We start from the raw sequence: 12,496 nt of genomic DNA on the forward strand, positions 1-12,496 counted from the left end.
TTATGGAAGTCAGTGTATGTGTGTGTGGGGGATGTGTGTGTCTATATGGGGATAGGAGTCCACTCACATGCAGGAATTTATGGGACTGGAGCCATATATTATAAAACAGTATATGATACATTGTGATACAAATCTCTGGTGTTTACCTGTCACAAGGATCATGTCCTGGGTAACATGGATTAGGGAACTGCTGTGCAGAATGGGGCCATTTTAGCAGGCATAGTGCATAATTTTTTTGTTAAGAGGAAATCTTCACTTTAAAACATTTTAGGAACCTGTTTTTCTGAGATGATCCACCTGGGAAATGGTTAACCATCTCACCAACCCGTCAGGAATTCAGCATCTGAAATCTGCCTGAGTAGTAATAAATGTATCCATTCTACATTTTCACATAGTTCCATATAGTAAAAGTATAATATTCAATTGCACAGGATTCAAGTATCTGCAATTTTGCAGTAGGGAAAAATTCTTCTTTTAAATGGGTGTGCATTCAAGTCCTTCCTTTTCTTTTGAGAAATGGATGTGCATTCAAGTCCACAATTTAAGTTTGTATTTGATACATTCTGTTTTGTAACACTTGAATCTTTAAAAATATGACAGGCAAATATGGTGGGAATTTAGTTTTATTTTATGGTTAAATTTCATTTAAAATATAGGGCAGAATTTTAAAAGAGCATGAAAAACACCTTTTGTGCATGTACAACTCAGGTCTGTGTGTTTACAAGCGGATGAGCACACACAAATTTCTGATGAGGGAGGGGGCATTTCTTAGTTTATCAGATGTGGCACCCCTTAAGGCTGCTGCACCAACTACCCATGTAATGAGTGGCAGCACAGAAGTGGAGCAGGATCTGCAGAGCTGGCACAGGAGGGGACAGAACAAGGGGAAGAATGGATAGAACCGTGGCTCTGTCCCCCTATGTGCTAAGTAGGGTTGCCGATAGTTCCTTACTACAAGGGACGTCCCATAATTTTTCATCTCTGTACAACAAGATTGGGAGTTACTGAGTGCTGCAAAAAGAAGCAAGAAATGCTCCTGGTGAATGTATTATTTACTATTTATTATTTATTAATGAGAATTAGTAATATCGGGAGGAGGGATGGGATGGGGTGCTAAGAAAACAGTCCCTTATTTTTTATATACAAGGTTGGCAACCTTCGTGATAAGTGTTGATATTCTGTGCCAAATAGAGACCCAGCTGAGTTTAGTCTCCCTTGCTCGCTAGAGCAATAGATGGACTGAGAGGGAGACTCTCACTGCCTTTTATTCAGTAGAGATCATTATCTCATGATCTAGTCAATAGCATTGGACTTGAAAAGTCAGGAGTGTATTGTTAACACATTAAAAAGAAAAAATATAGCCAAACCTCTGTCTTAGCAAATATTTTTTAATTGTGGTGTTAAAATAAGTAATTCTTACCAGTGAAACACAGCATTGCTTCTGTACATTTTATTTCCTAGCAGAACTCCACAACCTTTAAAGCAGTTTCATAAACGATATATATAATATGGCATACAAGTTAAACATTTAACAATGAGGTTCTTCCAAAAATAGACATCGCTAGTGGAACTGGACATGAGTAGAGGGTGTTGGCATGAAGACTAATAAAGTTTCACTTTTAATGTGACATTTTTTGCTGTTTACATGAACTTTTCCTTTTTTTTTTTTTTTTTTTAGTATACCCTAGTATTGAAATGTTATAGAAGTGTTGCATATTGCCAGACGAAATGACAGGTTTTAATGTATTAAATTTATAAATTAAATTAATGTATTTAATGAAATAAGTAGGAGAAAAATAAGCTAGACAAAAAATAAAAAGGAGTCTACTTTGTACAGTGGTCTTTGAAAGGTGTTTGTGTATGAGATATCTCATCTGATTTTGCTCTCTTTTTCTGGGAAGAGATAATGTTCTCTAAATTGCCAAGTTTTATTAGTAAGTGAACTGCCAAAGTTTGAAGGGGGTGGGGGGAGTGAAGAGGGACTTTGAGTGAAAAAACAACGAGAGGATTCTTGTGTACAAAAATTGCTTATATATACGCGCACATGCATCTGATGCTGTAATATGAGCTATGTTCCAGTTATTTTTGATCATATTTAAAATGCAGTTAGGCAGAAGAGGAAGAGGCAGACAGTTTTTCATAGCATGCTGCAGTAAGTTGTTTTTGTTTTTTTCTTCTCTCCCATGATTTTGTGATACCATTTTTAGGGAAGATAAAGATAATTTGTAACCTCGGAAAACCTACCTGGGTGTATACAATACACTCTTTTGCTCCTTAGCTTCTACAGAGCATGAAGATGATTTAACAGCTTTTGGTTTCACACCATTTGGAGGTTCAAATTTGACATATGAAATGTCATTCTTGCTTAGTACCAAGCTGATGATATACTCTAAAAGGTTGAATGCAGTTCAGCTGAGATAGTTTAACTTTCTGAGAAATGCAAACATTTTGGCTCATGATTATTAAAGGCTGAGAGAAAAATTTAAAAGCAGGGGAAATGACTGATCAGCATGACCAATTTTCCTGCAAATGCCATATGTATGCCTGTGAATGGAAAAGAAATCCATATTCGCAAGGCCCTACACAGTATGTGTGCCAACTCACTCTTCCCAACTGACTGCCCTTCTGAATAGGCTCGCGCAGAGCACTGATCACAGGGACTGACTGCTGCTGCCTCTGTGTGATACAGTGAGGATCACCTGCTGACCCTTTGGATATAGGCAGACAGCAGAGCATTAGGCATAGGACTACTCACCACTAGGAGAGTAAAGGAAAAAGTCCTAGAGGTGTGGTAGAACACCTGACAGAATGTTATTTTTTCCCCCTGCCAGCCTTGGGAAGAAGGAGCAGCTACTAACTTGAACTGCACCTCCTCCCCTGGAGAACAGGAGTGGAGAAAGCTTGAATGTGTGTGTTAAGTTCCAGCACAAATCCCCTCACCATTTTCTTTTAGCTGCCAGAAGGGCGACGGGGATGTTATAGATGGCATGTAAATTGTGTACTTTATCTAATATTCTGCTTTAGATCTGCAGTGGATTTTCTGTCACCTGCAGGTTTTAATCTGAGCTCTCACACGTGCTTGTATGTAAAGTGCCTAGCATACATTTGGAGCTGTATTGATTAAAAACTGGTAATAAAACACACAGTTTCTGCACAAAGAAGAACAGGGGACATTGAGCAGGATGTTGGCAGGCAGATGTCACTGCATCAGTTATTCTTGGATCATGTTTTCAAGCTTTTATTTGCAACCATTAGAGATAGAAACTTATTTTTTTCAAAGTGAAAGCTTGAAATACTGTCATAATTACCTGATTCCAACAGCTGGGAATCTAGGCACAAGTTTATATTTAAATCTATTCCTGCCTTGGGCCAGATCCTGCCACTTATGGAAGAGTGTAATTAATCTCAATGAAAGAGCCTTTACATGGGGAACCATGATCTGCTCACTTTGCAGTGTACAAAACGCCTATGGGCCTGAACAGAACACATCACTGTGATAAGGTGCAAATATTCTGATGGACTTGAGCAAGAATTTAGCCATTACAGTTTTTAACAAGAAAAATAATACTTTTGGGGGTTTGGGTTTTACCTTAATAGTGTAGAAAGCCATAAAGTGTTCCTTACTATATCATGTGTGGAGGGGCAATTTGCAGTATCATAGTACATGTGCTAATCTAAATGTAATTGGACTGGCCTAGCAGTTAACCACCAAATCAGAGATGGAAGGAAGGAGGCGATGGGCCTATCCCCTTTAAATGTAGCCAAGAGAGCAGGCTGTCTGCAGAGGGAAGTGTGTGCTGCACCCCTTGAAGCAGCCATACTTCCACTGCATAAGTAGGAACTCTGAGAGGTACCAATTCTGATTTTCAGAGGTGCTGAGCAGCATTGGCTCCTGTTGACTTTGTGTGAAACTGCTAATGCTCAGCACTTCTGAGAATCAGCCTCATTACGCCTGTCTGAGGAGCAACGCGCTTAGAGCTCCTGCTGCAGTGATGCCTCTCATCCACTCAGTCGCAGGCTAGTGCCTTAAAAAGGCACAATAGATTTGCTCAGGGCAACATAGCAGGTCTCCTGGGTTTTTTTGTTTTGTTTTAAATGTCACTTTGAGGCTTGCGTTTTATGCTGGTGGACTGTAAGACCTATTACTGTTACGTTCTTATTCAAAATCTTTATAAAAAAGAAAAGAGAAAAAAATCCAATAAACTATAGTGTAAATCTTTTTCGCAGTGTATAGAAAAGCAATGAGCCATTTTAAGAGCAGGAAGAACACGCATCCTGAGATTCAATAGATCATCTAAATTGGTCCCAAACTGAATTTTAAAAATGGCTTTGCAAAGACTTTTGTTCAGAACAAATTTAGCATTACAAAACTCACAATATAAATCAAAATAAATCAGATTTCTTTGCAGATTATTTTGTACTCTAACAATGGGCAGTTTAACCACTAGAAATAAAGGTTGATTGATTAATATACATGACCCTTTCTGACTAGGCTTATTGCACTGCTTAAAAATGCCAAAATAACATTTTTCATTGTTACTTAGTGCTAGCTTTTTTATTGTGAATTAAATTTCTCATATTTCAGTAAAATATTGATTTAACTCCAAATCCACCACTTTCTGGTGTTACAGATTTTATATTTGAAATTTTGGATTTGTAAATCTAAAATTTCTCCCTGCTGGAGGGAGAAATGTTCTAGGACTACACTGCCATGTACTATAAACGTATAATAATGCCTTCTCTGAGTGGAACTTACTGCTTAACTTAACCTGGTGAGATCCATTTAACACAGACACTGGATGATTTCAGGGATCAGCCATAGAGAGAGAAAAGGGTCCAAATTCTTTTACCTTCATTCAAGGAGTATTGCATGTGCCATTGGCTTTATTCTTTGTATCATGGTGTTTTAATCTGAATTCTCTAACTTCCAAGTAGTGATAATGTCAGTGTTTTGGTGGACTACCTGCAGGCTCTCTCCACCCCAAAATCGCCTCTGCATGCTTTCCAAACTGTAGGCAGAGACTGTCCTCCCTCTCCAGAGGACAAAAAGCAGACCCTGGAAGTAGGCATATAATGCCATTTTTGGCATCTCCTTTCCCATTCCAGGAGGGCCCCAGCTAAAAATTTGGGCCTAGTAGCCGTTCTTCTGGAAAAACAAACAGAAATACTTCAGTTAAGAGTAAATTGTTTTTATTTCTGTAACCCATGCTTGGCTTTGATGGGAGTTTGGGGGTGTGCAAGGAATGTAGAATTGAATCCATAAAGCTTAGCTCTAACAGTGGTTTGATTTTATTGATCTCCAGTGGCATTTAAAAAGGAGGAATTTCTGAAGAGGAACTTTTGAATGGATTTATGTTAGATGATCAAATTTTACGTTCAGCTAGTCTATCTTAATATTTTGTGGCTATAGATTTTTCTGCGAGCTATTTCATGATCGAATATGTGTATTATTTTTTAAAAATTAAACTTAATCACAAGAAGACTACAAAAAAACTGTTTTAGCTATTTTGAACTAAAAATAACAGAGTAGGGAAGAAAATGCCTTTACTCTATTCTCCTGGCCAAAACTTCCCCTCCCCATTTCTGCCGCGTGGTTTCTTCTCACTGCAGCATAGCTAGTTGCATTTCAGTGCAGCAGTATGCATATAGAGGGAGATGTGTTTCAAATGATCATTCAAGGAACCAAGCGTGAATTGTAACTCCCATTTCAGTAATAATGGTTACAGTTAAGTGTGTATTAAAGTGCTTTGCTGAGTTAGGGCTTTGAGGATTTAATTGTTTTTTGTGTGTTTCATTTTAACAATATGATTGATAAAGAAAAAAAGTTAAACACCTGGGCTTATCTCCCTCCCCCACTCTTTGGTTTTTGCTTCAGTGCAACAAGCCCTTTCCATAACAATAATGCTTAGGGTAGAGAAAAAATTGAGATGTATTTAATGGGTATACTTTCCAATTCAGTTTATTTTCTGTTATTTCTCTTTTCCAGTTCTGCTTTATTTACTACACTGTCTATGCTACTTAAGCACCATCTTTTACTGCATTTTTCCAGCGGAGAGATGTTGCTTTTGCTCTTTCCATTTTTGCAGAAATGGAAAACTTATACATGAATGTTACTGAATGTCAAGCTCAGCACAGCTTACACAGTGTATTTTGGATTCTTATACTCTACAGGTTTCAGAATAGCAGCCGTGTTAGTCTGTATTCGCAAAAAGAAAAGGAGTACTTGTGGTACCTTAGACTAACAAATTTATTTGAGCATAAGCTTTCGTGAGCTACAGCTCACTTCATCGGATGTATTCAGTGGAAAATACAGTGGGGAGATTTATATACATAGAGAACATGAAACAATGGTCGTTACCATACACACTGTAACGAGAGTGATCACTTAAGGTGAGCTATTACCAGCAGGAGAGTGGGGGGTGGGGTGGAACCTTTTGTAGTGATAATCAAGGTGGGCCATTTCCAGCAGCTGACAAGAACGTCTGAGGAACGGGTGGGGGGGATTAAACAAGGGGAAATAGTTTTACTTTGTATAATGACCCATCCACTCCCAGTCTCTATTCAAGCCTAAGTTAATTGTGTGCAGTTTGCAAATTAATTCCAATTCAGCAGTCTCTCATTGGAGTCTGTTTTTGAAGTTTTTTTTGTTTGAAGAATTGCAACTTTTAGGTCTGTAATCGAGTGACCAAAGAGATTGAAGTGTTCTCCAACTGGTTTTTGAATGTTATAATTCTTGACGTCTGATTTGTGTCCATTTATTCTTTTACACAGAGACTGTCCAGTTTGACCAATGTACGTGGCAGAGGGGCATTGCTGGCACATGATGGCATATATCACACTGGTGGATTCCCCTTGTTTTATCCCCCCCCCATCCACCCCCCCCCCCGCTGTTCCTCAGACGTTCTTGTCAGCGGCTGGAAATGGCCCACCTTGATTATCACTACAAAAGGTTCCCCCCCGCCCCCGCTCTCCTGCTGGTAATAGCTCACCTTAAGTGATCACTCTCGTTACAGTGTGTATGGTAATGACCATTGTTTCATGTTCTCTATGTATATAAATCTTCTCACTGTATTTTCCACTGAATGCATCTGTTGAAGTGAGCTGTAGCTCACGAAAGCTTATGCTTATGCTCAAATAAATTTGTCAGTCTCTAAAGTGCCACAAGTCCTCCTTTTCTTTATACTCTACAGTCATTCCAAGGTTGGATCTTTTCAATCTTAAATTATTCAGTGTTGGATCATTTAATTCTTTTGTTTCATGTACAATGCAGCATATTTAAATCCTATATTGTTATATTTTCCAGTATTAGTTGTTATGGCCCTTATTCATTAAAGTGCTTAAGTGCTTTGCTTGATTGGGATGGAATTTCTCACATATATTAACTTAATCGCATGCTTAAGTATTTTGCTGAATCTGGGCAATTATTATTATTTTAAAGAAGCTGTGACAAACTGTTTTACTTCAAATGCCTTTGATTATCATAAATCATAGCCCAATAAGAAAATTTCAAACACAGTCAAGCCAGATTGTTGATGGTATGGATAGTAACGATGTCAAGTTTGCATACTACATCTTAGTGCAGACTGTACGCTCATACAAAGAATGTCCTGTGGACCTCTTCCCCTCCCATTCACAATGGTGTAGCCCAACTCCTATTCCACTTGTTAACTATGCAATATCCCTGTGGCAACTACTGTAGAGCAATTGTTTACATAGAAATGTCACATGAGAAAAGCATTACCATATTTTAACTGTGTAGTGCCATAATAATTTAGTCCTTTTTGAAAAAGTCACACTGTCTTTTTTGCTCTTCATCCTCTTTCCATCTTTTCTGTCCCCTCTCTCCCCCTGGCATTGGCTTGTCTGCCACCCTGGTCCTCTTTCCTCTTTACAATTGTATGTACTTCCTGTCTGCTTTGTCCCAGTCTACAGTATATGTACTGCCCAGTGCCTGGTTCTCTGCTTCCTGGGACATGCTGCCTAGCCACCTAGTCATCCCCTCCCATGCTTACCCTGGTTATGGTGCCTGGTTACTTTGCTCCCTTCTCCACTGGACATTCCTTTCCTGTTGATTATTCTGAATAATGCCTGTCAGCTTCAATCCAATTTGTGCCTGTGGTCCCTGAAGATGGCTTCATTTTTCCTCTCTTATTTCTGATGTAGACAGGTGGTCTTGCTTTCCCCCTTCTTTCCAATGCTTTTACAAATATCCAGACTCCTAACTGCTATGAAAAATCTAGCTGCCTGTAGAAACAGCTGTACACAAGTAGGAATCAGTATCACATGACCTACCAATTCTTTCCAGATCACCAACAAGTGCTCTGCTGACCATATTCTGACAACTGTTTCAATATGTATTTTTATCTTACTAATACATTCCACCAACAACCTATGTTAAAAGAACAGCAAAGTTGCATGCTTGTGTATTCAAAAAGCAGAAAATGACACAGTTAAAGTTGAATATGTATTTTCCTGACTCTTGGGGTGCTTACTGGTTTAAATTTAACACTCTATTAATAATTTGGATGGAATTTCATAGTTTTGTTTTTGTTTTGTTTTTTTTACAAAGAAATACAAAAGAAAATCCATAATATAGAACAACTTGATTAGATACACCTCACAAGGACTTGAGGAAAGGACCTTTCTCCTTCAGATATGTTCAATTTTTATCTTACAAGATTTGCAGTGAATACAGGAAGTACTCTTATACTTCATTTATTGAGAGCCTTACAAGATGATGTACCTTGAAGAAGGTAAAGGCTCCTGTTGAAACCTCATTATTCAGTGGCACCTTCACTATTTCACTCTACAGATAAAGTACCCAGGTATTGCATAGGTTGGGTACCCTCCTTAGCTGTGTACTTCATGACTTCAGCAAGAAAACTCAAAGTAAAATGCACTGCATGTTCACAGTACTATTTTCGATGGACTATATGTTTATCAAATCAAAATGAACTTTCCTAGATCATTCATAAGCACCTCAATTTAATTAAGGCTGTTCTAATGTCAAATTTTAACTTAGTACTCCAACCTTTACTGTTTTAGAGTTTTTAAACAAACAAAACACCACCACAACTCTAAAGGATAATGTTTTAATGAGAGTATATTTATTTCATTCTCTTAAAAAAACAAAAACACAAAAACAATTTTGGGCAGAGAAAATCTTAGCCCCAAAATTGAAGATTTCAGATGCAACAGAAAATGGGAGGTTAAAATGGAAAAGCTTATGTAACATTAACTATTATTCTTTCCTTAAAGTCTTTCTGTTTCATTTATTGACTACAGGTTGATGCCTTGAGATTACGACTGGAAGAAAAAGAAACATTTCTTAATAAAAAAACAAAACAACTGCAAGACCTCACAGAAGAGAAGGGAACCTTGGCTGGAGAGATTCGAGATATGAAAGACATGTTAGAAGTAAAGGAAAGAAAAATCAATGTCCTTCAGAAAAAGGTAAGACTTCTAACAAAATATGTTGTAAAATTTGTGAGAAACCAGCAAGAATATGTATTCATTTATTACAGTGTACTACCTTTAATGTGATGTAAAACATAGGGACTAAGACTGCAATCCTTACTCATGGAACTAGTTCCTACTGACATGATTTGTCCTGTTGACTTCAGTGGGACTATTTCTGTAAGGATTATTTACATAAGTGAAGGTCTTGAGATTGGGCCCACCATCTGCAATTATTACATTCAGTATAGAGAACACCATATGAAATAATGTGTACAAAATTAGTGAAGTTAAGGAAAAAACTCTTTAATAAATTCAGATAAAATTCTTTGATTTTCAAAAAAGCCAGATTCTTTTAGCCTTACTCACATTGAGTAGCGTCACTGAAATGAATGGGACTGCTTAAGGAATAAGGTACTATTAAATGAAAGAGTGACAGAATGTGGCTCAAACTCTTTCACTTTTTATACTACACATTTTAAAGATTTGAGAAAAAACCTAATTAGAGAACCTAAATTCTTTGAGCTCTTATGTCCTGTGGTTTGTGTATGCAAAAATCCAAGAAACCAAAGACACTCCCCCAAAAGGGGAACAAATGCCATCACGACTCAATTTATTCCCCCTCCCACCCGCCCCCACAAATTTTTAAAAAATAGCAAATTTTCCACAGATTCCACTAACTCACTTTACTCTATTTGGGAAGTTCGCCTTACCTTAATACTGTCCACTCTAGGGAAAGAAACCTTTTTGGAATGCTACTAGCATAGTGCTGCATCTGTTCTATGTACAGTCTCTCCCTATATAAAATGAAAGAAGAAAGAGAAGAAAACACAAGGTCCACTAGTATCTGGAATCAAGTATGTTTTAATGTATATTTTTAAAAATAAAAATAAATTCACTTTCAATTTGTAGCCTATCAACAGGTCCCTGCTCAATGTTTTGTGATATATATAATATGAATGTATGTATAGTATGCCTAAATGATACACTTCTTAAAACAGAGACTGTTGCTAATTATAAGAACAAAATTAAAAGTAAACCAAATATATCCTTCTCCAGGATTCCTCCATCTTTAGAACTGAAGGGTTCATATGGGCTGCATGTGGCTCTATTGAAGGTTGGCTAGATGTAGATGCTTGAGCAATGCAAGATGTACTTGCATTCTCAGGAATTAAGAACATTGTCCCTGTAGGCCCAGGGAGTAAGGGACTGAGTTCAAGACCAGAATTTGGATCCCTGCCCTCTGTTTTTGTTTTATGAAATTCTTTAAGAAAAAAACAAGTTGAGATTCTTGCATATTCAATTCTAGTTTGTCACCTTGATGATGTGGAAGATATCAAATCTTAAACCTCTCATTGATCCTGGACTGAATATTATTTGTTCTGGGCCTCAAATGAGGATAATTTTGAAGAGGGGGAAAAAATATTATGGCTTGTGATTTAAAAAAAAAGGGGGGGGGCAATTATTTGAAGCCGGTCAGAGGTTTGGAATATCACTAAAATTAGTTCTGGGAGATACAGATCAGTAGGCAGAGTGCAGGACAGGTGGTCAAATGGGTTTGATAAATGTAATTTGTCACAGAAGTATCATAAGCAAATTAGGGACATGTGGTCTACATGAAATTACAATAAGGTGGGTGCATAACTGGTTGGTTGAAAAACTCTGTAGTTATCAATGATTCACTTTCAAACTGGGAGGGCATATCTAGTAGGGTCCTGCAGGGTCCATCCTGTGTCCAGTACTAGTCAATATTTTAATTAAGGACTTGGCTAACAGAATGGAGAATGTGCTTAAAAATGTGTGGGTGACACTAGACTGGGGTGGAGTTGCTATCATTTTGGAGGACAGAATTATAATCCAAAAGGACCTTGACAAATTGGAGAATGAACTATCGGAAATCAACAAGATGAAACTCAGTAAGGACAATTGCAAAGTACTACACTTAGGTACTGAAGACAGGACAAGAAGTAATGGGTTTAATCTGCAGCAAGGGAGGTTTAGGTTATATATTAGTGTAAACTTTCTGACTGTAAGGTAGTTAAGCTCTGAACAGGCTTCCAAGGGAGGTTGCAGAATCTCTGTCACTGGAGGTTTTTAAGAACAGGTTAGGCATACACCTGTCAAGGATGGTCTAGGTATACTTGATCCTGCCTTAGCGCATGGGGCTAGATTAGATGATCTCTTGAGTTTCCCTCCAGCCTAACATTTCTATGATTCTGATACATAGTGAATGTATGCTTTTGAATATACACCATACATTGCATTATTTTTGTTTTTATGGTTTAAGGTTATTCCATTGGTGTATGAAAGAGATACAGTAAATTCTCTACCTACCATACCTGGGTTACCTAATAATCTTGCCCAAAAGATCTTCATTCCATTTGATCCCAAAGTTGTACACTTTCATATCCAATTAACTAAAATGCATGTCTGTTCTTTTATATCCATACATATATAAATAGACCTGTAGTCTTTCAAAATATCTGACTTTTTACTGAAAATAACAGTCCTAGAGTTGCACTACCCCTCCCAACTGAATCCCAGAGTGAACTCCTGTTACAATCTACTCAGTGCTTCCCTGGAGTGTGCATGTTATACAGTGCCAGAAATAAATCCTCATAAGAACTAATTGCAAAATGAGTCTGTACCAAATTGGTTCTCTAACGTTGGAATTAGTGCCTGACTTTATTTTACTTAAATAATGTACTGCATCAGGATATGTCTGATGTCCATGTTGTGCGCTAAGGACCAAATTCTTGTTTTACTTCCAGACGAAATGATCAATGGGATTACATGCATGGGGATTTGGCACTAAATCATTCTTTGCGATCATAGAGTTAAATGTATGTGTAGATGTAGACTATATGGGGTATGTCTAATGAGCCCATTGCCATAACATCTAGGTGCTGATTTACCCTGGCATGCCCAGACATAATTATTGTGTAAATATCATAATTTTATTTGTATGGTACGGATATAATGCATGGAAAATTCTTTTAGAATTACCTTTGGGTCACATTTACAACTTTAGTATGAGGCC

The 12,496-nt window shown here is 37.6% G+C and overlaps 1 protein-coding gene across 19 annotated transcripts in view; it reads left to right on the forward strand.

Annotated features, from left to right (window-relative positions):
* The window catches only part of ERC2 (ELKS/RAB6-interacting/CAST family member 2), an 823,531-nt gene that overhangs the window by 310,347 nt on the left and 500,688 nt on the right, over window positions 1-12,496 (forward strand). For all 19 annotated transcript variants that reach the window (XM_043551551.1, XM_043551549.1, XM_043551542.1 and 16 more), the window contains one exon: window positions 9,286-9,453. In XM_043551551.1, the coding sequence (XP_043407486.1) occupies window positions 9,286-9,453 (168 nt within the window). The remainder of the gene's footprint in view (window positions 1-9,285; window positions 9,454-12,496) is intronic.

The sequence above is a fragment of the Chelonia mydas genome, chromosome 7, assembly GCF_015237465.2.
Source record: "Chelonia mydas isolate rCheMyd1 chromosome 7, rCheMyd1.pri.v2, whole genome shotgun sequence".
In the NCBI taxonomy this organism is placed as follows: Eukaryota; Metazoa; Chordata; order Testudines; family Cheloniidae; genus Chelonia; species Chelonia mydas.